The 23601-nt window shown below is 40.0% G+C and overlaps 1 protein-coding gene across 1 annotated transcript in view; it reads left to right on the forward strand.

Moving 5' to 3' along the window:
- The window catches only part of EML6 (EMAP like 6), a 275854-nt gene that overhangs the window by 144330 nt on the left and 107923 nt on the right, over nt 1–23601 (forward strand). Inside the window, exons 8-12 of the mRNA XM_087863403.1 lie at nt 11897–12098; nt 14726–14863; nt 16527–16783; nt 18736–18948; nt 23110–23277. Coding sequence (XP_087719529.1) covers nt 11897–12098; nt 14726–14863; nt 16527–16783; nt 18736–18948; nt 23110–23277 — 978 coding nt within the window. The remainder of the gene's footprint in view (nt 1–11896; nt 12099–14725; nt 14864–16526; nt 16784–18735; nt 18949–23109; nt 23278–23601) is intronic.

The following is a 23601-nucleotide window of genomic DNA, read 5'->3' on the forward strand; positions in this document are numbered from 1 at the left end:
CTTCTGAAACTTGCACTTATCTAGAAGAAAAGAGCCCTTCTGTGGTCTTAAATAGGATGATTTTTCCTGGCTCTGTCTTTATTATTGGTGGATTTCTAACCATATTCCAAATAATACCTTATGGTTTTTGGACTCCCACAGCAGAAGACAAAAGCAAAGACAGCTTTGTAATTTCCCAGTGGAGTGACCACCTTGGCCAGTCTGGATAGGAAACCACGATTACACTATTGTTCTCTGCATTTGTGTCAGAGAAGTTAAAACCAAGTCTCAACAGACAGGAGAAGGGCAATCCTGTGAGAGCCCCGCAGGGATATGCCATGCGCCAGGGTCTCTCCAGAATGTACCCAGAAGAGTCTCTGTCATTCTCTTCACCAGTGTTGCATGCAGAACAGCAGTTAGGTTTAGAAATGATGAAAATGGGGTGTTACTAGGAAACCTATTCACAGTTCTGTCCACTGAGGTGTTTTCAGGACGTGATTCTTATTTTAAATAATTACCTTGGAAGTCAGTGTGGCCCAGTGTCCTATCCGTCTTTTTAGGTAGACCCCTGGAGTTGACCTGTCTGATGTGACCAAATACAATTTATCTGTTGGAAGCAATGAGTATTTGCAGAGAGCCTGAGTTGGTCTCTGAGAGAAAATGTTCACATCTCATTAAGTTTATGTTCTAAACAATGAAAATGTAACAACTCCTTCCCTCCATCTCTCTTCTTCCCCTCTGCCCATCTTTAGTCAGAAATAATCCATATCAATTTTACTCTATTGCCTCTGCCTTCTTTGAAGCCTCTCCATATGTTGGTTAGTTCGGTGGAAATCTGCTATGAAACACACATCATGAGGGACTGAGGGGAAAAGGGGTGGGATCCTCAAACTTAGCCTCTCGGTCTCTTGTTTTCTGGCCCTCTCCTTGCCAAACTCCTTAGGCCCTTTGGAGGAATGCAAGAACTCTCTGGACACAGTCTGAAAACACAGTGGGTGCTGTGTAACTTGACTGGCTCATCAGTCTTCACGGAGTTGGAAAGTTTTTCTTTGTTCCTAAACCTCTTTAAAAAAGACAAAGCAAACTTCTTAAAAACATTAACATTTGGCAATTCCAGGTGGCAGATTGTTTGTTATAATATTCTGGTACCTTGCCTAATTTGTTCCCCAAGATAAGCAGGTAAAAAATAGTAGGGGTGGTGGGGAGAAAAAAATGTTTGTATACTGGACCAAATACAAAGCCAGATCTTGGGGAGAAATTTCAGTTTTCAAGCCATTTAGCCCCATGGAGCAGGACATGCTGTTGGAGGCCGTGCAGAAGGGCCGGCATGCTCATGCTCAGCGGGCAGCCATAGCGACCGGGCCTGCTCAGGAAGGGTGAGTCCTGAAGACAGAGGAATTATGAAGGGACTGTGGTTGGAATATTTCCATGACAGTTACACTATGTAACACATTGCTGAGATCTGTGGTGTATCTGTATGTGTATATCATTTTTATTGAGATACAATTGACATATTCATTTCGGGTGTACATAATGATTCGATATATGTATATGTTGCAGAATGATCACCACGATAAGTCTAGTTAACACCTACTACCACATAGCTATCTTTTTTTCTTTTAATGAGAACTTTTAAGATCTCTCTTAGCAACTTACAAATATACAATACAGTATTATGAACCTATAGTCTTCATGCTGTTCATTACATCCCCAGGACTTACTGATTTTCTAACTCTGTGTTTGTACCCTTTGACCACCTTCACCCCTTTTGCCTGCCTCCCGCCCCCCTATGTGGGCAACCCCCAATCTGTTCCTTGTATCAGTGAATTTAGGGGGTTTTGTTTGTTTGCTGCCTGTTTGTTTTTTAGGTTCCCCATATAAGTGAGTTTGTATAATATTTATCTGGCTTCTTTTAAAAAAAAAATTTACTAAGAAAGAGCTAGGGGGAGAGGGAGAGGAAGAGAGAAACTCAAGCCGACTCCATGCTGAAGGCGGAGCCCAGCGCAGGGCTCAATCTCAGGACCCTGAGATCACGACCTGAGCTGAAACCAAGAGTCAGATGCTTAACTGACTGCCTCACCCAGGTGCCCCTCTATCTGACTTATTTCCTTTAGCATAATGCCTTCAAGGTCCACCCATGTTGTCCCAAATGGCAGGATTTCCTTCTCTGTGGCTGAGTAATACTCCACTGTGTGTATGCCACATTATCTTTATTCATTCTTTCATCGGTAAACATGTAGCCCAAACATGGAATAGCCTCGTAAATAATGCTGCAGTGAACATGGGGTTTCGTTTTCCTTTTGAATTAGTGTTTGGTTTCCTTTGGGCAAATATCTATATGTGGAATTGCTTGATCGTATGTTGGTTGTATTTTTAATTTTGGGAAACCTCCGCATTGCTTACCACAGTGGCTGTACCAATTTCCATTCCCACCAGCAGTGCTCAAGGGTTCCCTTTTCTCCACATCCTCACCAGTGCGTGTTATTTCTTATCTTCTTAAACGATAGCCATTGTGCAGTGATATCTCATTGCGGTTTTGATTTGCATTTCCCTGATCATTAATGATGTTGAGCACCTTTTCATGTACCTGTTTGCTCTCTGTATGTCTTCTTTGGAGAAATGTCTACTCAAATTCTCTGCCCATTTTTAAATTGGAATCTTTATTTCTTTGCTTGAACTGCAGGAGTTCTATATTTTGGATATCGATCTTTTATCAGATTTATGATTTGCAAGTACTTTCTTCATTTGGTAGGTCACCTTATCATTTCGCTTTTACTCTCTTTGCTGAGCAGAAGCTTTTTAGTTTGATGTACTCCCACTTGTTTACTTTGCTTTCGTTGCCTTTACTTGTGGTGTCAGAGCCAAAAAATCATTGCCAAGAATGACTTCAGAGAGTTTACTGCCTGTGTTTCTTCCAGGAGTTTTATGGTTTCAGCTCTTATGTTCCTGAATCCATTTTGAGTTAACGTTTGTGTACATGGTGTAAGATAATGGTCCCGTTGCATTCTTCCTTGTGGCTGTCCGGTCTTCCCAACACCCATTAGTGAAAAGACTGTCACTTTCCCATTGTGTATTCTTGACTCCGTGTCATAAATTAATTGACCATATATGGGTGGGTTTATTTCTGGACTCTGTTCTGTTCCATTGATCCATGTGTCTCTTTTTGTGCCAGTACCATACTGTTTTGGTTACTAGAGGTGTGTAACAGAATTTGAATTCAGGAAGCATGTTGCCTCCAGCTTTGTTCTTAAGATTGTTTTGGCTACTCAGGGTCTTTTGTGGTTCCATACAACACATTTTAGGATTGTTTATTCTGCAAAAAATGCCATTGGAATTTTGATAAGGATTACATTAAAACTGTAGATTGCTTTGTGTAGTACATTCCATGTATTTTAACAATCTTCTTCCAATTCACGTGCATGGAATAGCTTTCCATTGATTTGTGTCATCTTTAGTTTTTTTCATCAATGTCTTATAATTTTCAGCATACAGGTCTCTCGCCTCCTGAGTTAAATTTATTCCTAGGTAGGATAGCCTGGTGGCGCAGTTGGTTGAGTGTTGCACTCTTAGTTTCTGCTTCGGTCATGATCTCGTGGTGGTGGGATCAAGCCCCACATTGGGCTCCATGCTCAGAGCAGAGTCTGCTTGAGTTTCTTTCTCCTTCTTCCTCTGCCTTTCCCCCACCCCTGCATTCATTCCCCCCCCCCAGGATAAATAAATAAATCTTCTAAAAAATTTTATTCCTATGTATTTTATTCTTTTTGATGCAATTGTAGAAGGCTTTGTTTTCTTAATTTCTCTTGCTGGTAGTTCGCTTTTAGCATATACAAATGCAGATGATTTGGGGGTATTGATTTTGAATCTTCAACTTCACTGAAGTTCTAACTCTTTTTGTGATCTTTAGGGCTTTCTGTATATCAAATCATGTTATCTGCAAATAGTGACAGTTTTACTTCTTCCTTTCCAATTTGGATGCCTAGTTACTCTGGGTAGGACTTCCAAATACTTGTTCCAAGAGTGACAAGAGTGGGCATCCTTGTCTTGTTCCTCATCTTAGAAAAAAAGATTTCAGCTTTCCACCATTGAGTATAATGTTAGCTGTAGACTTGTATATGTGGCCTTCGTTATGTTGAGGTACATTCCCTCTATACATGCTTTGTTGAACGTTTTTATCATAAATGAATACTGAGTTTTGTCAGATGCTTTTTTCTGTATCCATTGAGATGATCATATGAGTTATAGCCTTTAATTTGTTAATGGGGTGTATCATACTGACTGATTTGCAGATGCTGTACCATCCTTATATCCATGGAATAAATCCCTCTTGATTATGGTATATGAACCTTTTAATGTATTGCTGAATTTGGTTTACTAATATTTCTTTGAGGATTTTTGCATCTATGTTTATCAGGGAAATTGGGCTATAATTTTCTTGTGGCATCTTTGTCTGGTTTTGATATCAGGGTTGTCCTGTCCTCATAAAATCAGTTTGGAAGGGTTTCCTCCTCATACATTTTTGGGAAGCATTTCAGAAGGATTGATGTTGATTCTTCTTTAAATGTGTTGTAGAATTCACCAGTGAGACCATCTGATGCTGGGCTTTTCTTTGTTGGAAGGGTTTTGATTACTGATTCAATTTCCTTACTCGTTGTTGGTCTGTTCATATTTTCTATTTCTTCACAATTTAGTTTTGGTAAATTGGATGTTTCTAGGAACTTTCCCTTTCTTTTAGATTGTCCAGTTTGTATGCACATATCTTTTCATAGAGGTCTCTTTTGATCCTTTGTTTTTCTGTGGTATCAGTTGTAATGTCTCCTCTTTCATTTCTGATTTTATTTGGGTCCTCTCTTTTTTCCTTGGTAAGTCTAACTTAAGGTTTGTCTCTTTTGCTTATCTGTTTAAAAAAATAGCTCTGAGTATCACTGATATTTTCTATTATCTTTTTAGTCTCTTACCTCATTTTTTTCTGCCCTGATCTTTATTTCCTTCCTTCTCCTAACTTTGAGCTTCATTCGTTCTTCTCTTTTTAGTTCTTTGGGCTATAAATTTAGGTTGCTTATTTAATATCTTTCTTGTTATTTAATGTAGGCTTTTATCGCTGTGAACTTTCCTCTTAGAACTGCCCTTGCTGTCTCTCCTAGGTTTGGGTATATTGTATTTCTATTTTCCATTTGTTTTTTATTTCTCTTTTGATTTCTTCTCTGACCCATTGGTTGTTCAGTAATGTGTTGTTTAATCTTCACATACATGTGTATTTTCCAGTTTTGTCCTTGTCATTGATTTCTAGTTTCATACCATGTGGTCAGAAAAGATGCTTGATAGGATTTCAGTCTTCTTACATTTATTAAGACTTGTTTTGTGGTCTAACATATGATCTATCCTAGTGAATATGCCATGTGTACTTGAGAAGAATGTGTACTATGTTGGTTTTGGATGGGATGTTCTTTAAATGTCTTTTAAACCCTTCGGGTCTAATGTGTCATTTAAGACAATTGTTTCCTTATTGATTTAATGTCTGGATGATCTATCCACTGATGAAAGTAGGGTATTAAATTCTGCTACAGTATTGTATTGCTGGCCATTTCTCCCTTGAGGTCTGTTAATGTTTGCTTTATATATTTTGGTTCTCCTGTGATGTGTGCATCAACATTTACAAATATATCCTTTCACTGGATCGACGCCTCTATTGTTATATAATGACCTTCTTTGTCTCTTATTACAGTCTTTGTCTTCAAGCCTGTTTTAAGAAATCCCAGATTTTTTTTGGGTTTCTGTTCGCATGGAATACCTTTTTCTATCCCTTTCCTTTTAGTCTTTGTGTGTCCTTACATTTGAAGTGAGTCTGTTGTAGGCAACACATAGATCTTATTTTTTTATCCATTAGCCACCCTACGTCTTTGGATTGGAGAATTTTGTCCATTTACATTTTATGTAATTACTGATAGGTATTGTTGTTTTGTTAATTGTTTTATGGCTATTTTATAATTCCTTTGTTCTTCTCTTGCTCTCTTCCTTTGTGATTTGATGATTTTCTGTAGTGTAGTGGTATGCTTAGATTCCTTTATCTTGACTGTATCTACTGTGGTTTTGCTTTGTGGTTACCATGAGGCTTTCCTGAACCAACTTACAATAGTCTGTTTTAAGTCGATAATAGTTTCAGTTTGAATACCTTCTAAAGCTTTCATTTTTACTCCCCCCTTCCATGTTTTGCTTTGATGTCACAACTTACATCTTTTTCTTTTGTCCATTAACAAAGTATTGTGGTTATAGTTGTTTTTACTACTTTTGTCTTTTAACTTTCATCCTACTTTTATACATAATTAACCCACCACCTGTACAGTATTAAATTATTCTGAATTTTACTCTATATTTACCTTTACCAGTGAGATTTATACTTTCATATCTTTTCCTATTATTGATTGGTGCCCTTTTATTGCAAGTTAAAAGAGTCCCTGAAACATTTCTTGTCAGGTTCTTCTAATTGAGATGAAGTCCTTTAGCTTTTGATTGTCTGGAAAAGTCTTCCTCCTTCAATTCTGAAGGATGACTTTGTCAGGTAGAGTATTTTTAGTTGGCAGGTATTTTCTTCAGCAAGTTAAATATATTGTGCCATTCCTTGCAAAGTTTCTGGCCTGCAAAATTTCTGCTGAAAAATCTGCTTATAGTCTTAATGGGACTTCCCTTGTACAAAACAAATTGTTTTTCTCTTGCCGCTTTTACGATTCTCTCCTTGTCTTTAACGTTTGACACTTTAATTATAATATATCTTGGTATGGGTTTCTTTTGGTCATCTTATGTGGAACTCTCTGGGCTTCCTGGATCTGTATGTCGATTTCCTTCCCCATGTTAGGGAAATTTTCAGCCATTGTTTCTGCAAATGAGTTTTTTGCCCTGTCTCCCTGTTCTTTTGGGACCCTTATAATACCAATGTTAAGGGATTTATGAAACAACATCAAGAGACTAACATTGGTCCCTTAAGCTGTCTTCGCTGTTTTTCATTCTTTTTTCTTTTTGCTGCTCTGATTGGGTGGGTTCCACTGCCCTCTGTGAGTTTACTGACCTTTTTCCTTCTTCATCTCGTTTCCTGTTGAAGCCCTTTAGTGTATTATTCGGTTCAGCTATTGTTTTCATCTCTGTGATTTCTGTTTGCTACTTTCTTATATTTTTTATTTCTTTGTTGAAAGTCTCATTTTTTTCATGCTTTGTTCCCCTGAGCTCAGTGAGTATCTGTAGGACTGTTATTTTGAACTCTTTATCAGGTAAATGACTTATTTCCAATTCATTGCTTTTTCTGGGATTTTATCTTGTTCTTTCATTTGAAACATATTCTTGTGTTTGTTCATTTTTTTCTTGACCCTCTTTGTTCGTTTCTCTACATTAGATAAAATAGTCACCACTTCTGGTCTTAAAGAGATGGCCTCATGTAGGTGAATCTTATTGTTCAAACCTTCCCCTAGCTCTTGGTTGTCCATCAAACCTTTGTGATTGTATAAACAGCCTACTTGGTTCTTTGTCATATCCAGTAATTGAAGGTGTACCCCTCAGGCCATAGCTCTGAAGATAAATTAATAGGCCTCTTCCATAGAGAGACTGGGTATCTCAGTCTGCTCTGTCTTTGCTGTGCCTTAGGGGTAGTTGATTAAGAACTGTTTCTCCATTTGTTACAGTCCTGTGGGATCCATGAATGTAGGCACTGCTGGCCTCCCAAGCCAGGAGGTCACGGGCTGACTCTTGGGCAGTAGCCCCTTGTGTGTACAGGATTCTTTGTAGGAGACAGCAGCAAGCTGGAACAAGGCAGAGGAGAAGTGCAAATGTGGCACCCTCTGGCCTCCTCAGTCTTTGGAGAGTATTTCAGTGGACCTCTAGACATGTATTAGATTAGATGCCTGCCCTTCAGACTGAAACTTTAAGCAAATAGTCCTCTTTCACAGAACAACTGGGCGTTTCAGTTTCCTCTGCACCAGGCCCTGGAGGATAGCCACAGTGAACCCATGATTTTTAAATTCGTTATAGCCTTGTGGATCTCATGGATGAAAGCCCTCATGGCTTTCAAAACTAAGTCTTTTGGGGGCTCATCTTTCAAGTACAGGTCTTAAATAGTGAGGTGTCAGATGTGGGCTTCAAAACTTTCATTCCTCAGAAAGAAGCTCAGAGTTGTGAGTTTGCTCCCAATTGTGGATTCTTGCCCGAGGGTGGGATTTATAGTAAGATTGTCTATCAGCCTCCCCTACTCATTTTGATGCGAGGGTTGGGTTTTTGTTTTTGTTTTTCTTTCCTTGTTTGCCTGGTATAGAGGAATCGTTCGGCTGCTTTTGGGTTTCTTTCGGGGGAAATTGTTCCCTATGTTGCTGTAGATTAGATGTGTCCATGGGAGGAGTGAATTCAGGATCCTCCTGTGTCTCCATCTTGACCTAGAATCTTGTATATGCCATTTAAATTATTTTTTGGTGTGTAAATATCTGCTTACAAATGTCTTGCGCCTCCTTAGAATATAAATAAACTCCAGTGGGGCATGAGCCTGACTTACTCACTATCCAAACTCTAGTCTTGGGCACATAGCAGGTACTTAATAAAAAATGTTTGAATAAGTGGATGAATATATCCTTCCTTCTTTCAATGTTTTCATTGAGGATAGGGATATTATCGTTTATTTCTTGGTATTTCCAAGGGCACGAGAAATGTTTGTGATTCTGGTGTTTTTGGCCGTTGTTATTGAGCATATACTCCATGCCAGACATCGGGCTAGGTACTGAAGATACAACAGTGTATACAACTGAGAAAATTCTTGTATTCACAGACATTAGTGAGAGGAAATAGACAATAAATGTAATAAAAAGTAAATTATTTGATGTTTTTTGCTGATGTTGGAATGAATTAATATTCCTGGAGTGCGTGGGTGGCTCAGTGGGTTAAGCATCTGCCTTCAGCACAGGTCATGGTCTTGGGGTCCTAGGATGGAGCCCCGCATAAGGCTCCTGCTCAGTGGGGAGCCTGCTTCTCCCTCTCCCTCGGCCCTCCACTTGTGCTTGCTCTCTTTCAAATAAATTAAATACTTAAAAAAATAATTAATATTCCTCTTCTTCCTGTTTCTTTTTTTTTTTTTTAAGATTTTATTTATTTATTCGACAGAGATAGAGACAGCTAGCGAGAGAGGGAACACAAGCAGGGGGAGTGGGAGAGGAAGAAGCAGGCTCATAGCGGAGGAGCCTGATGTGGGGCTTGATCCCATAACGCCAGGATCACGCCCTGAGCCGTAGGCAGACGCTTAACCACTGTGCCACCCAGGCACCCCTCTTCTTCCTGTTTCTGAATAACAAAGTATTGAACCTCTTCTGCAATAAAATCATAAGTGATCCAAAGCCTGTAACAAATTTACTCCCGTCCTGAAAGAAACAGGAATATGTTAATTAGCAAACAGTAACTAAACCTCTGGAAAAGTGTGAGAAAGAGAGAAGGACAGGAAAGGGATAGGGCAGAAAGACTGCTGCTACAAAGCAGAGTTTCATCTCTGCTCAGCTGCCTGCCCTGCCGTTCTGCAGTCTTACCCGGATGCTTTCACCACGTATCTGTCCTTGCCAACCTTGAAAGCCCGTCATGATGTTTGCTGGCAGGATTTTGGGTGACTGACCCCGAACTAGCTGTTGCCAAGGTATGTGTCAAAGTGGGAATAACAAGTCAGCCTATGTACTATTTCCTTCCATTTCAAGACACAATGAATTCAGAGCAAGGGGTAAAGAGAGTTATTGCATGAAAAATAGCCTTGTGCCTTAAAAAAATACTTTTCTTGTAAATAAATGTATCCTCTCATTGGTTCCTTTTAAGACCACTGTGAGTTGATTAAGGGGAGGATTATAGTTAGTGTGTCCATATACCCCCAATTAACCCTTCTTTTGTCCCAGCATCCCATTTGGCTTAGCATTTGTCCTGGATTTTTTTTTTTAGACTTAATTTTTTTAAAGCAGCTTTAGGTTCACAGCAAAATTGAATGGAAGGCACAGAGATTTGTCCTAGACCCTCTGCCACCTCACATGCACAGCCTTCCTGGCTATCAACATCCCCCACCAGAGGGGTACATTTGTTACAGCAGGTGAAGCCAAGTTGATACATCATTGCTCGAAGCCTATAGGTCACATTAGGGTTCACTCTCGTGGTCACGTAGAGTTACATATTCTGTGGGTGTTTGTTTTTTTTTAAAGATTTTATTTATTCATTTGACAGAGAGACAGCCGGTGAGAGAGGGAACACAAGTAGGGGGAGTGGGAGAGGAAGAAGCAGGCTCCCAGCATAGGAGCCTGATGTGGGGCTTGATCACAGAACTCTGGGATTACGCCCTAAGCCAAAGGCAGATGCTTAATGACTGAGCCACCCAGGCACCCCATATTCTGTGGATTTTGACACACATATAATAAAATGTATCGAACATGATAATGTCTTACAGAATAGTTTCACCGCCCTGGAAATCCTCTGTGCTCTGCATATTCACCCCTTGGTTCTGAACTTATCATTTTGTAATAAAGTGTAATTATAATTTTATATTTGAAAATATTTTTGATAGAACTATTTATTTCAACATGGTAAAGCTGCTTTTTTGGTTAAAAACTAAATATTCTTAAAGTATATAAATTTATGGGATGCCTGTGTGGCTCAGAAGGTTAAACGTCTGCCTTTGGCTCAGGTCATGATTCTGGGGTCCTGCGTTCGAGCCTCACGTTGGGCTCCTTGCTGAGTGAGGAGCCTGCTTCTCCCTCTGTCTGCTGCTCCCCCTGCTTGTGTACACACACACTCTCTCCACATAAATAAAATCTTTTTTAAAAAAGTATGTAAATTTAATTTGTCTTTCAAAGTAGTCCCAACTCGGGTGATAACTTTACATGGTCTCCATAATTACAGTCTGCATTTAATGCAGAGAAAAACTGGTTTCCAGAGAGAAAGGGAAACTCCCTGGTGTGTCTGGCCAATCAGGTACAGAGTAGGACTAAAGACTTGTGCTCTGTCTTCTGGTACTTTCTATACCAGAGACACAAAGCCCACTGGGAAGACAACTCAGATCTCAAAGCTTAACACATCCCTGCCTTATTTAAAGTAGTTGTGAAAGCAGGATTCTGTCTGTATTTCTAATTCAGGCATGAGAAAAATTCACTAAATAAATAATGTACCCGGTAAGGAACAAAACAGGCCACAAGAAGTCCAAGAAATAAAAAACCAGGCATGCAAATGAAGACCTGCCTGGAGAGTATGTACTCTTGAGGTGGAAGTTTGTATTTCAAAGAAGTACTGTGCTTTTAGAGAGGACTGTATAAAATGTTAAGTCAGAGAAGAATAGCATCTTCACCGACAAATGTTTGATGGTATTTCGAGACTGAAATTAGTTTCATTTGCATATTTCTGGGACATGGTACATCTGTTATCCAGCAAAATGAGTCTAGGTTCTGATCAAATACATAGTAAACTTGCCTAATATGGCAATTAACCATTCTGCAGTATCGTCCACCTTTAATTTTAATGTAGTGTCAGCAGCCTAAAGATTGAAGTGACTCCTAACTTTTCCGTAGCAAATCAGAAGTACTTTATTTCAAAAAGGGACAGTTTTTCACAAAGACCAATTTCTCCTCATACTCAGTTTAAGATATAGTATTTAAAATACATTCTAATGTAAAAACACAGTTACCCTATGTCACATGGGAGTGATTACTCTTGTGTAAAATCTAGATGGCAAGGGGTGGGGTAAATGACCAATGCATGGAAGGAAATGGTAAATAATACAGATGGTGTGTGGAGTTGACATTTCTCCTTCAGGCATTTTTAAGATGCATTGCATTGGATGCTATCCTGGTGAAAGGATGTTTAGGTGTTTTTCTTTATTTGCAAATGGCGTGAATATAGGTTTTTGTTTTATTTCTTTATTTTTATTCACCAGGCCTCTCTATCCGGAGTGTGTGCTGGAAAGCAGACCGCCTTCTAGCAGGGACCCAGGACAGTGAGATATTTGAAGTGATCGTGCGCGAACGAGACAAGCCGATGCTGATCCTGCAGGGCCACTGTGAGGGGGAACTCTGGGCGCTGGCCCTGCACCCCAAGAAGCCACTGGCTGTGACAGGCAGTGACGACCGCTCTGTCAGGTGAGGCCCCAGCAGTGGTGGTTGTCATCTCCCTGGCTGCCTTGGGATAACAGATTTATTTTGCCCAAATTTGCTTGTTACTGCAGAGAAGGATAAACCACAGTACAGAACCACACAATTTCTAAGTGGAATGTTGCAACGTTTAGCTCAACAACACTTGGCTTCTTAGCATTTTGTTGTTGCTATCTTTCTTTGGCTCCATCTTCAATCATGGAAATGCTCTGAGGAGTGAAAATACACTGTTACTGGTTAGATAGGCTCCCAGTTCTCTTTCAGTTGGTGATGTGGGCTAAGTGCATCTATCGGTGGTAAGATTATACTTCCCCCTCGTGGGTCGGGTCCTCCATGGGGGGCTGTGCACAGCATTTCACAGTTTTGTTATAGACATTCATCTCCATTGGTGAATTCATGGGTTTGTTTTCATCAGAACTTAGATTCTGATTTTCAGAGTCCTCTTCAGTGTGCGAGGAAACAACTATTTCTTTGCAGATTGTCAGATGGAATTTTGAACATTGTCCTCAAATCAAAGGAAGGTACTGGTTCCTAAGAAAACAGGCAATTTTATTAGGACCTCAAGGATTCTGGCTGTGGATCATTTGTTATTTTCTGAGACCACAGCATTGCATAAAATGAGCAACGCGAGCACACTTCCAATATCTCTGTGACGGTTGGAGGGCTGAACACAGGATTTAGAGGTGTGTGAGGCAGGCTGTTCCACTGACTTCAGTGTTTCTGTATTTGCTGCTGACCTTTAAATGTGCCCAATGACAAGCAGGACAGAAACAGTGCATGCCACTGGGAGGGAGAGGCTGCTGGATCAATTGGTTGACTGATTACTGTTTCTGGGCTCTAATGGCTAAATTAGAACATTGTAGACTAGACTGGAGGTTCCTGCTTCTCCGCTGCTCTGGTTCTGTATGTCCGTGCATCTGATCAAGGCACAGTGTGCTCTTTAGTGGGGTATAAATCCAGAAGTAAATCCATTTTGTGATCTGTACCAAACGCTGAAGCCCCATCAGTCTAAGCATCGGTAAACCTACACTTGCGTCTCCACATGGCATAAATGTTTATTTAGTTTAAGCTTCTCTTTACTCAACTTCCCCCTCTTCTCTTCCTTTTCCTTCCTTGACTCTGAGCCTTCCCTGAACCGGCAAAATAGTGCCACCAAGTTACTTGAGCACCTGAGATACTCAATTTATACTCATCCACGTAGAAATGATTTCAAGGAAGTCTTTGGCTTTCTATTTGGGCAACTTTGTTGCGTCTGAAAAATGCAAACATCTCCAAGGAGCTCTGACTGTCAGAATGTCTTATTCCCCTTAACCATGAATTTGGCTAAAATTATAAATGTTCTTTTATACGGAATATTGCAACTAGGAAGAGACTAAGTCCTAATTTCTTGAGAAAGATGAGCTTAGTGACTCGATAAGGATGGTACAGTTTACTGGGGAGTGATAGTTTCTGCATGCTAGTAAAGCAAAGCTTACATTGCTTAAAATAGTACCAGGCTAAAAGCAGTGCGAGATTATGAATAATGGACGAGGTATTGCAAGACTACCATGAGCTTCAGGCTGAACGGTGCAGGCTGCCTCAGGGACCAGTGAGCTCTTCGCTGTGCAACTCTCCATTTTAAGGAGCATGCCTCCATCCTTCCTGACGGCAGAACGCATTTAGAGGAGCTGCGCCACATGTGACTTATTCGTGCCTCTCTGTGGCAGATCTCTCAATTCTCTGCGCCCCCCCTCCCGGCAGATATGGTCGTTTGTGTGTTTAGAGAAGATTGTCTTAAGACTACTAACAGATAGAGGTCAGTTACCATGATTGCAACTAGCATAACCCCTATTTGTTTCTTCAAATATTTAGTTCGTGTTCACTTAGTCTGAGGTGCCTGGATCGGGTGTCCCAGGAGCTGCTGCCACTGTGTGTTTGGGGCACTTGCCCCTTGGCCTCCATTTCTCCAGCAGTAGCTGTGTCCATCGGCAAGGGGCACTGTGAAGTATCCGCCCCGAGCAAGGGCGGTGGACCTATCTGCAGTGGGGCACCCAGGGGGCTAGCGAGGCATGACCGCAGACAACCGGAGACAGCCGCCTGTGGGACCATCCTTGGCAGGGATGTCTTTTGATCTTTTCCATCTCAGATAGGTTTTCTTTCTAGGGAGGCCAACAAATGTTAAGGTGTGTTTCAATCGGTAGGTGCTAAAATCACAGTTATTAAAAGGGTACTCATATTTTTTTAAAAAACAAACGAACAATAATAACATCCAGTAGTACTTCTTTTTCTCTGTTATTAACAACAATTGGTATAAAGAACTATTTTTAATTTCCAAAGAGAATAGCAAGATTTTGTGTAAAGTAGTGTTTAAAATGTCTTTATTTTATCCATCTCAAAATCTCTGTAAATGTTACCTCATTTTATAGTTCTTGCTGGGTATTTCAGATGGTGCCAACGACCCAATGATAAACCAAACACCTTCCCACATTGCCAGACCTGCCTCAAGGAAGGACTGGTGTGAAGTCGGTGCGTCCTCTGCTGTCATCACCATCGGAATGGTGAACAGGCCTTGCAGCCTGGGGCTGGCCGATGACCGTGAGAAGTGGGTTTTGATTTTACCTTGTTCTTGTGCGTAGGCTGTGGAGCCTGGCCGACCATGCTTTGATCGCCCGCTGTAACATGGAGGAAGCAGTTCGCAGTGTGGCCTTCAGCCCCGATGGATCTCAGCTGGCCCTGGGCATGAAGGATGGCTCTTTCATTGTTCTCCGAGTCAGGCACGTACCGACCGTACAGAAAATGATGTCAGAAATGCCCTCTTGTTGAAACTAGTTCTCCTGGCCATCATGTATTCCAGGACTTCAGGAAAAATGCGTTTACTCTTTCAAATAGGAACACTCTAGATTCACAGTCCCCTATCTGTATCTCCCAAATCCAAACACTCTGAAAATCCACGGTTCTTGGGTAACTTATTTGACAGACATCTTGACCCAATGAACTGTTTGAGACTGTTTATTGCCTATTAATCTCTTAATAGGAATAATTATGTGATTTTCTACAAAAATATTAATGTGTTTAATACAGGGTGCTGCCCTAACTCCTACTGGGGATGTTACATAATATATTGTATGTGAACCTTTCTAAACTCCAGTGAATAATGAACTCCCGAGCTCATCTGGTCCCAAGGGGTAATGGGCTCATAGGAAGCCAAGGAAAGAGAAAGAAATGAGAAAGCAGTCTCCAGCACTGCCAGATTTTTAGAGATGAGCTTGAGTAAAATATTTCTTCCACCTATAATGAAAAATTAAATGGAATATTTCATATTTATTAACATCCTGTATTTACTAGACAAAAATTATGACTCATGCTTGTAATTTCTCTAAACGCACTGGTTGGTTTTTGGCTTACGCAATTTGTGATTACAGAAAGAAAATGCAGCTGTAAATTAGATACTGCATATTTTGCACATAGAAAATTCTGTGTAGCTTTGAAAAATGATCTTGGCATGGTTTATTACACTAAATTCTCATTTACCAGCCACTCATAACTTATTACTGAGTCGGTGGGCCACATTTTCTTTCTCTGCTGAGTGATGGTGTGAAAAGACGGCCAATTACCAGATCTTCTTTTCTTTTTGATGGATTTCTTTTGATGGCTTTCCAAAGCCAAAACAAAACAAAACAACCAAAACAACACCCCCAAACCCTATTTGATGACACTTATTGGATGATATTAAACTATATTATATAATACATGCATAGTATATAGTAAGTGATAGTGCTACTAATAAGTGATAGCAGGCGAGGGGAATTGTCATGTGGAAGCTAATATTTGCCATTTTTTGTGCACTGATTTATTGCTATGGAAGAAGTTGTCGGTACTGGCATAGGGGGCTTCCTAGTCAGAATTCGGTCTCATGGTGGCAGCTTTCAGATGAGGGCAGCAGTTCTTACCAGAATCTTATCGGAAGGGATACAAAATCTGGGTGGTCTGATGTACGAATTGTTGAGCTTTCACGGTGTAAAATAATTACATAAGAATTTAATATTAAAAAGGTAACCTTGACGTAGCTTACCTTTCTCCAGGACATGTTTTTAAAACAATTTTACTAACCCCAATTTTTCAAGGCAAAAAGTTTTAGGGGAAAATAATACATAATTAACCATGAAAGCAAATAGGCATTTCAATTCCATTTTTTGGTGGTTTTTATTTTGGAAGCCCCAAATATTTCACATGTTGGTTAATTTTGTCTAAAATGGCCAGAAACTCAATAGAGTATTTTATATCTTTTTTCAAAAGTTAATCCTTTCATTCCTGTAAGTGTTTTCTCCCTTTTGAAACAATTTTTTCTCTGCCGTACAAATTTTAAGACACAGCTTGGGGTTGCTATTTCTAGATTTGCTGCTTATCACTTTTTATTGCTGCTTTTTATTCTTATAGAGATATGACAGAAGTGGTTCATATCAAAGATCGAAAAGAAGTCATTCATGAAATGAAATTTTCTCCAGATGGCTCTTACCTCGCGGTGGGATCCAATGACGGCCCAGTGGACGTGTATGCCGTTGCCCAGCGGTATAAGAAAATTGGAGAATGCAGCAAGTCCCTTAGTTTCATCACACACATTGACTGGTCTTTGGATAGCAAATACTTGCAGACCAACGACGGCGCAGGAGAACGCCTGTTCTACAGGATGCCGTGTAAGTCCTGCAGGCGTTGGATGCTTGTGGAAATCGAAACTCTGAGCCACATGCAGCAAATATTTAAGAATGTCATCATATCTCAGGGCAAGGAATGTTCTTAGAAACACGACCCCCCAGATCTCAAACTCTCCAAGAAAAGGCTGATAAATTGGAACATATTAAGATAAAAAATCGCTGCACGATGAAAGAGATCTTGAGGCACAAAGTGGACAGAAATACTTGAGTGGTTATGATGGGCAAAGGATACATAGCTAGAAGTTATAGAGAACGCCTGAAGATCGCTGAAAGGAAAGGAATCCTAGGAAAATGCCCAAAAGTGCTACATAATTGGGGATCACGGTCTTCATTTGCTATGATGGTTTTAGTCCAAAACTTGTGTTCTTCATAATTGGAAGCCTTTATGATATTATTTGGTGAAATATGCTAATTGGGATTTGAAAAGTACAATTCTTATTTGTCACCTCCACTATCCCCTTAGAAGAGATTCATCAGATTCTATAACATTTAGTGACATTTAGTTTGTAGTACTAAAACGGCAGAAATAAAAGATAAATTTCTGTATTGTAATCTTTGACTATTTTTTAATATAAGAGGAAAATTTTAATATCATAAATCTTGCCATCAAATAATATTTTACCTTAAAATTTTTCTTGAAAAATTATTTTTTTACCGGAAAATAATATATACCGTCTAGTGTAACTATGGCTTTTTAAAGAGCCTCTGCCCCGTCAGCTTCCTCAGCACACCGGCACTAGGTACATAACCTGGGTGTCTACTTTCTTTGCTTGAAATTATTCCATATATATTTGCCATATGTGAAAAAATATGGAATACACGTTTATTTTTTACAATAACAAAGTAACGTCCTGCTCAGTGATGATATCAGTTTGCTCTCTTGTTCTCCTGTTAGTGAGCATTTGGGCTTACTTATTTCTAGTTTCTTTGCTGGTACAGATGGTGCATCTCCAAATATCTTCATGTGGGGGGATTTCCTCTTCTGAGTGACTTTCTTGAACTGTGTTTTCCAAAGGGGGAGTGTTGGGTTAAAGACCATGTTCTGTCAACTCTTCATGGTCATCTTCATGAATTTTTATGTGAGGCTGTCACAGTCCAGAATTTCTGCATGCCAGTTTGACAGCCCACCGGTAACGTGTATGAGCGTCTATTCTCCCAGATTCTATATTTGAAAACATTTGTTTATTTATTTTTGAAGAAGAAACTATGAGGTAGTACGCTAAATTGTCTTGATTTTGAATTTTAAAATTGTGTATGGCCTTTCAGTTCTGTATCTGCGTGTTTCCGCCTGCGTGTGCCCCTGGGTGGCCTCTCTCACCAGCTTCTGGTACAAATGGGAATCGTGCCATACATTTGAGAACATACCAGGCACAACTCTCAAGACTCTTTTCCCTAACCACTTACATTTACTTCATCAAAATTTGGTGGATTTTCATTGTCTAATGCTTTTAAATTTATATAATATCCATTAAATGTTTACATAAATTTTTGGAGCTTAAGTTTTAAAAAATCACTTCTGTGGCTCTTTGAATTATGAAAAGTAGAAGTTGAGAATAAATTTTTTAAAAACCTGGCAAACTGTTGGTGATTAAATATGATAATATATATTTTTGTGCAAGTCATTTCATCAATAATACAAAGCATACTATCTGTGTAGTAGTTTCAGATATTATATTAAGTACAATGATCATTTCCTTTCTCATCTCCATATCTGAGTTTTGATCAGGCACTCTCTTTAAACCATGCTGGAAGAAAACAAATCACAAATTGGGTAAAGAGATTAGAATCTTAAGGTTCCTTGCTTTATAGAAGTTTTTTTTTTTAATTTTTTAAAAAGACTTCCATAAACCTCTATAAGAAAAATGAATAAGTAAATTAGAATATGCTTTTTATTTAAGTGTAACATTATGTTACTATGTATCAATAATTTTCAGCTGGGAAGCCTTTAACAAGTAAAGAAGAAATCAAAGGGATTCCCTGGGCCTCCTGGACTTGTGTGAAAGGCCCTGAAGTGAGTGGAATTTGGCCAAAGTACACTGATGTCACTGACATCAATTCAGTGGATGCAAATTACAACAGCTCAGTGCTGGTTTCCGGCGATGATTTTGGACTGGTTAAATTGTTTAAATTTCCTTGTCTCAAGAAAGGTAAGGCCAAAAGAGAGATTTCAATGAATTAAGTATTTAATCTAGAATGTATAGCAGTGTAATTAAGATTGATTTTCTTGGTGTCTATTCTTGCAGATTATTCATTTCATCTTTATATTCATTTTTACTCTTTTACACTTTTAGATAAAATGTGTTGTTTTTGTCATTTACTGTTGACATTTTAAAATATGGGATTTTACCAATTTAAGGCAGATTTTGTTCACAGAGTTATTACTAGCGAGTTTCTGATTCATAGGCTTCATGTTTCACATTTTAAACAAGTCTTAGTTTTGTTTTTATTTATGTAAATAAACACTCATAATTTAAATTATATATTATGTTAAAATATTGTAAGTAAAATTCTTTTATGCTTCACAGCTAATTGTGCTTACACATGGAAAGCCAAGGAAAATCCTTTTAGACGTATTTAAGATAAAATCTGAAAGTGATCGTTCTGGTGATGACACAGTTGTCGGACCCCTTGTTGGAGCACTAATCTTGCAAATCCGATTTACATACTGGTGAAATTTTTGAGAGTGAAGATTGGTTCAAAAAAACTCCTCTCACATTTTGTTGTTTTACTGTTAAACTCTTGCTCCTTCTGTGTTTGTGGCGCCTTCACGTTGTAGAATGTGACTGAATTAGCCATGTGATGACCCTGTCTTCTTCTTCCTTAAAAAGTTGAGGCAAAGCCCATACACAGGTTTTTCTGAGACTCCCCACCAGCCTGAGAATCTGATCTTCAGAAAGTAATCAGTAGGGACATGCTGTGGCCTGAAAACTTGCTCACTTGAATGATTTTTAAATTAGGAAAGGGAAGGGATTGAAAAATGTCATCAGAAAGTCGTTTTCAGCTACCTGGCAGTTTTGAAGCAGCAACAGTTATGGTTGAGAATTGAACATAAAACACATAGCAAAGCTGCCATCATTTACACTTGACAGAATGGCCATTGCTTTAAAATGCTTGAGGCACAAAATTACCTCAACATGCCTAATTCACTCTCCCCTCCCTGATGGGTCTTTTGAGTAATAGGGCGTAGCGGGTTAGACTGAGCAATGTACTTGCAGAACGTGAGTTAGGCAACCAGCAGGAAAGTGGGCATTGAGAAGAAACATCACTGGGGCCAGAAGCAATACTGTTGGTCTCCAGCGTCAGGACTCGCAAAGAAGTTAACTCACTGAGAGATGGTATTTCCTGTGTATAACTAGCCTTGTAGGGTGGTCTTGGGTCTGGAAAATAGGAATGGAAACGGACGTCTTGGGTTTATTGACGAGAATGGGGAAATGGGGAGGGAGGCAGTGAGCAGTGTTGTCTGTCCGAATGAGACACCCTGGTATGTAAAACAACCCTGAGATGAAGGCACACAGGAGACATCAGCGGGGTAAGGGTAGTCTGACAGCTGAGTGACAGTGTGGTGGGAGTAAGGAAACCCACCTCAGCAGTCTGCGGACGTATCCATGTTCTCAGAGCAAATTGACTTGTTCTCCTTTTCGTGGTACATAGTTTCTAAATTTTGCAATTTGCCTCAGAGACGTTCAGACTTTTGTGGCCTTTCTGTGCCTGAACTATTGGTAGGGGAGTTCAGAAAGGAGTGTTGTTGACAGGAATGGTAACCGTTGGTGGAACTTGTTGCCCAGAGTCCCAGTGGCAGCTATTCCCCCAACTTTTGAACCTGTAACAGCCAAACATGAGCAGGGGCTAGTGACCCTGAGAAGTGTGGAGGCTGAGCAGACATGGTAGTTTTCCATCGGGATTAAATAAAACGCCCAGTCAAATTAATTGACACATTTACAGTGAATGTCTGTAGGGTTCCGCTGCACGGTATTCTGACACAGTTAATGAAAATGCCTGCAGTGGTTTTTATTTTTACATTACTAAGCCAAGTTTTCTCATTTCCTTTTAATAGTTTTCAAATCTTTTAAAATAACTAGTATCAATACTGATAATTTTCTCTAATGTCATTTAGACTACATTCTGTTTGACCATCATTGTACAGAAACTTCCATGAGGTAAAAATTCAAAGCCTTGCTCACTGACATTTGCCACGTCTTACCACCTTGGCACCAGCCCTTCTCCAAGGGAAGGCTCTCCTGTTTAACTTGTGTGCTGCTGCCCCATTAATCCTTCACACAAACACACACAGGCACACACGTACTCACACAGTCCTTAAAGAACTCCCTCCCAAAATAAGTGTTCTGGATGTTGTAAGACCTGAGTTGCATAAATCCTGGACCTTGAGGGGAAAAGTGTTGGCTTTCAGTAGAGCTTGGATGAGCTTGATGAAGGAGAGGAACATAAAGGTCAGGGTAGCTAGAGTGTGATGAATGAGGGGAGCATTGTATACTCAGGGGCTGGAAAAGGACAGTGGGGACTGTGTCATGAAGGGCCTTGTAGCCGCTGTTGGAAATTTGGGTCTTATTCTAAGTGTGGTGGGAAACTATTGAGGGCTTAAAACGGAGGAGTGACATGACCAATCTAAGTTTTTAAAAGACCACTTAGATATCATGTGGGATGGATTAGGGAAGGGGAAACCTCAAGTAGCTTCTTGCACAAGTCCAGGTGAGAGGTGAAGTGGCTTGGACAAAGGTGTCAGGAACGGATGTGAACACGGGAGCGCAAGGTTATGAAACTGTGTCAAGGTAGAGCTAAAGGTCTTGCTGATGGATTGGATGTGGGACTAGAGGGAAAGAGAGGAACAAAGGGTGACTGTGACTCCTGAGTTTTCGGCTTGAGCAGTAGGGTAGATGGTAGCACCGTTTATGGAGATGAGAGAGTAAGCAAGGAAAAGGGTGAGAGAGAGGGAGAGATGGGGTTAAGAGATGGAGAAGGGGAACTCCTCGCTCTGTGTTGTTCATGGTAAGTCTAAGGCACTGTTAGACATCCAAGCGGACATGGCACACGGGCCATCAGCAGTCCGGAGAGAGTTGAGAGCCAAAAGGCAAATATTTGGCAGTGGAGGGCATATCAACAGTGCCTAACGCCATGGGAGAGAGGGCTGCCAGAGAGGAAATGAGGGCAGAGGACTGAGACATCCTCGTGGTTCAGAGAATAAGGGGAGGCCTTGTAAAGTGACAGTGGCCTAAGGAAAGCCTGGGAAGAGATGGGCATGGCCTTCCTTTATTCAATAAATATGTAATATGCTGCTCTAGAGGCTGGAGGTCCATTAACAAAAAAGCACAAATCCCTGCCCTCATGGAGCTTTTGTTCTTCTGAGGGGACAAAGTCAGTAAAATGTAAACACGTCTGGTGAGAAGTGCTATGACGAAAAAGAAAGCCAACAGTAGCAGAGTGCTCAGATGGGGGCAGCTTGGTGGTGGTGTTTTAAATAGTGTGGTCGTTTTCACCTTCATATGCATTTAAAGCATTACCTCTCCAATGAGTATTTGAATTTGAAACACATTTCAGTTGAACAGATGGCTTTCTCCCGCATTGGAGAGGTTGCATGAGAGGACCTGCAGTAGGTAGCAGGAGGGATGTGTTTCTGAAGGAGGGATGCAGTGCTTGCTGGCCCCTGAAATCTCCCATAGCCTTTGGAGTACTAGGCCTCCACGTGGTAGGATGGCCCCTGCTTGTTTCCGTGACTGTCTTTGTGCTGCCCTGTACCAGCCGTGTGCTGGAGACTTCAGTAGTTCAGCTACAAGCGTGAGTGCAAATAGCTTTCCTTCGGCGTTCATTACCTGGGGATGCTGTTTACTGAGAAAAACAATCCATGCAAGGGAACAAAATTTAATTCTCCCCGCTCTACATCCATATGACCCGGAACAATAATTTAACTTTTTTTCCCCCACAGAATTAGTCTCTGTTTCCCTATTGCAAAGGACTCTCTGTCTTGTCTTGTATTTGAATAAGAATGTGTAAGATAATCATTCTGAAGCATTTTATTTTCAGAATCCGTGAAGCAGTAGGCATTATCTGGAACAGGTTCAGATGTGTCTTTAGCCACAGGACTTAAATGTTAAGGCCATTTTTAGCTTAATCTATACTGGAATAATTGAGAGAATTTGGGGAGACTTTGCTTCTTATGGTATGTAATACTGAAAATTATATTTTCTAATATACCTAAGGATTTTACTTTTCAACATGAAGAGGAATTGAATTTTTTAACTCATGAATTCTATTTTTCCCCATTACTAATTTTCTCCTCAAAAATGTCTTTTCAGGAGCCAAATTTAGAAAGTATGTGGGCCATTCTGCACATGTCACAAATGTCCGCTGGTCCCATGACTTTCAGTGGGTATTGAGCACAGGAGGGGCTGACCACTCAGTTTTCCAGTGGAGATTTATTCCAGAAGGTGTCAGCAATGGTCTGCTGGAAACTGCACCCCAGGGTAAAAACCAATTGTAATTTTTCAGCGTTTTTTTGGGGGGGGTCAATAAAAATTTCAAAGAATGTTCTAACGTCTCTCCTGAAGATAAAGAGTTAAAGCAATTTCGGAAAAATTCATTCCTATAATAAAATTTAAAATTAAAAAGAAAAAACAAAACTTTTCAGACACACATGAGTCCGTTGAATAACTTCCTTCAAAGGATTCTGTTTATACCAGATGCACGTTGAAGGTTAAAGGTTTACACGAAGGATTAGCCTTTGAGAATAACAAGAACAAAGACGCTTCAGCCTCTTTAGGACAACTATAACTGTGGCGGGTCTACCT

Source organism: Ursus americanus, chromosome 7 (assembly GCF_024610735.1).
Source record: "Ursus americanus isolate L20-20 chromosome 7, mUrsAme1.1.p, whole genome shotgun sequence".
Taxonomy (NCBI): Eukaryota; Metazoa; Chordata; class Mammalia; order Carnivora; family Ursidae; genus Ursus; species Ursus americanus.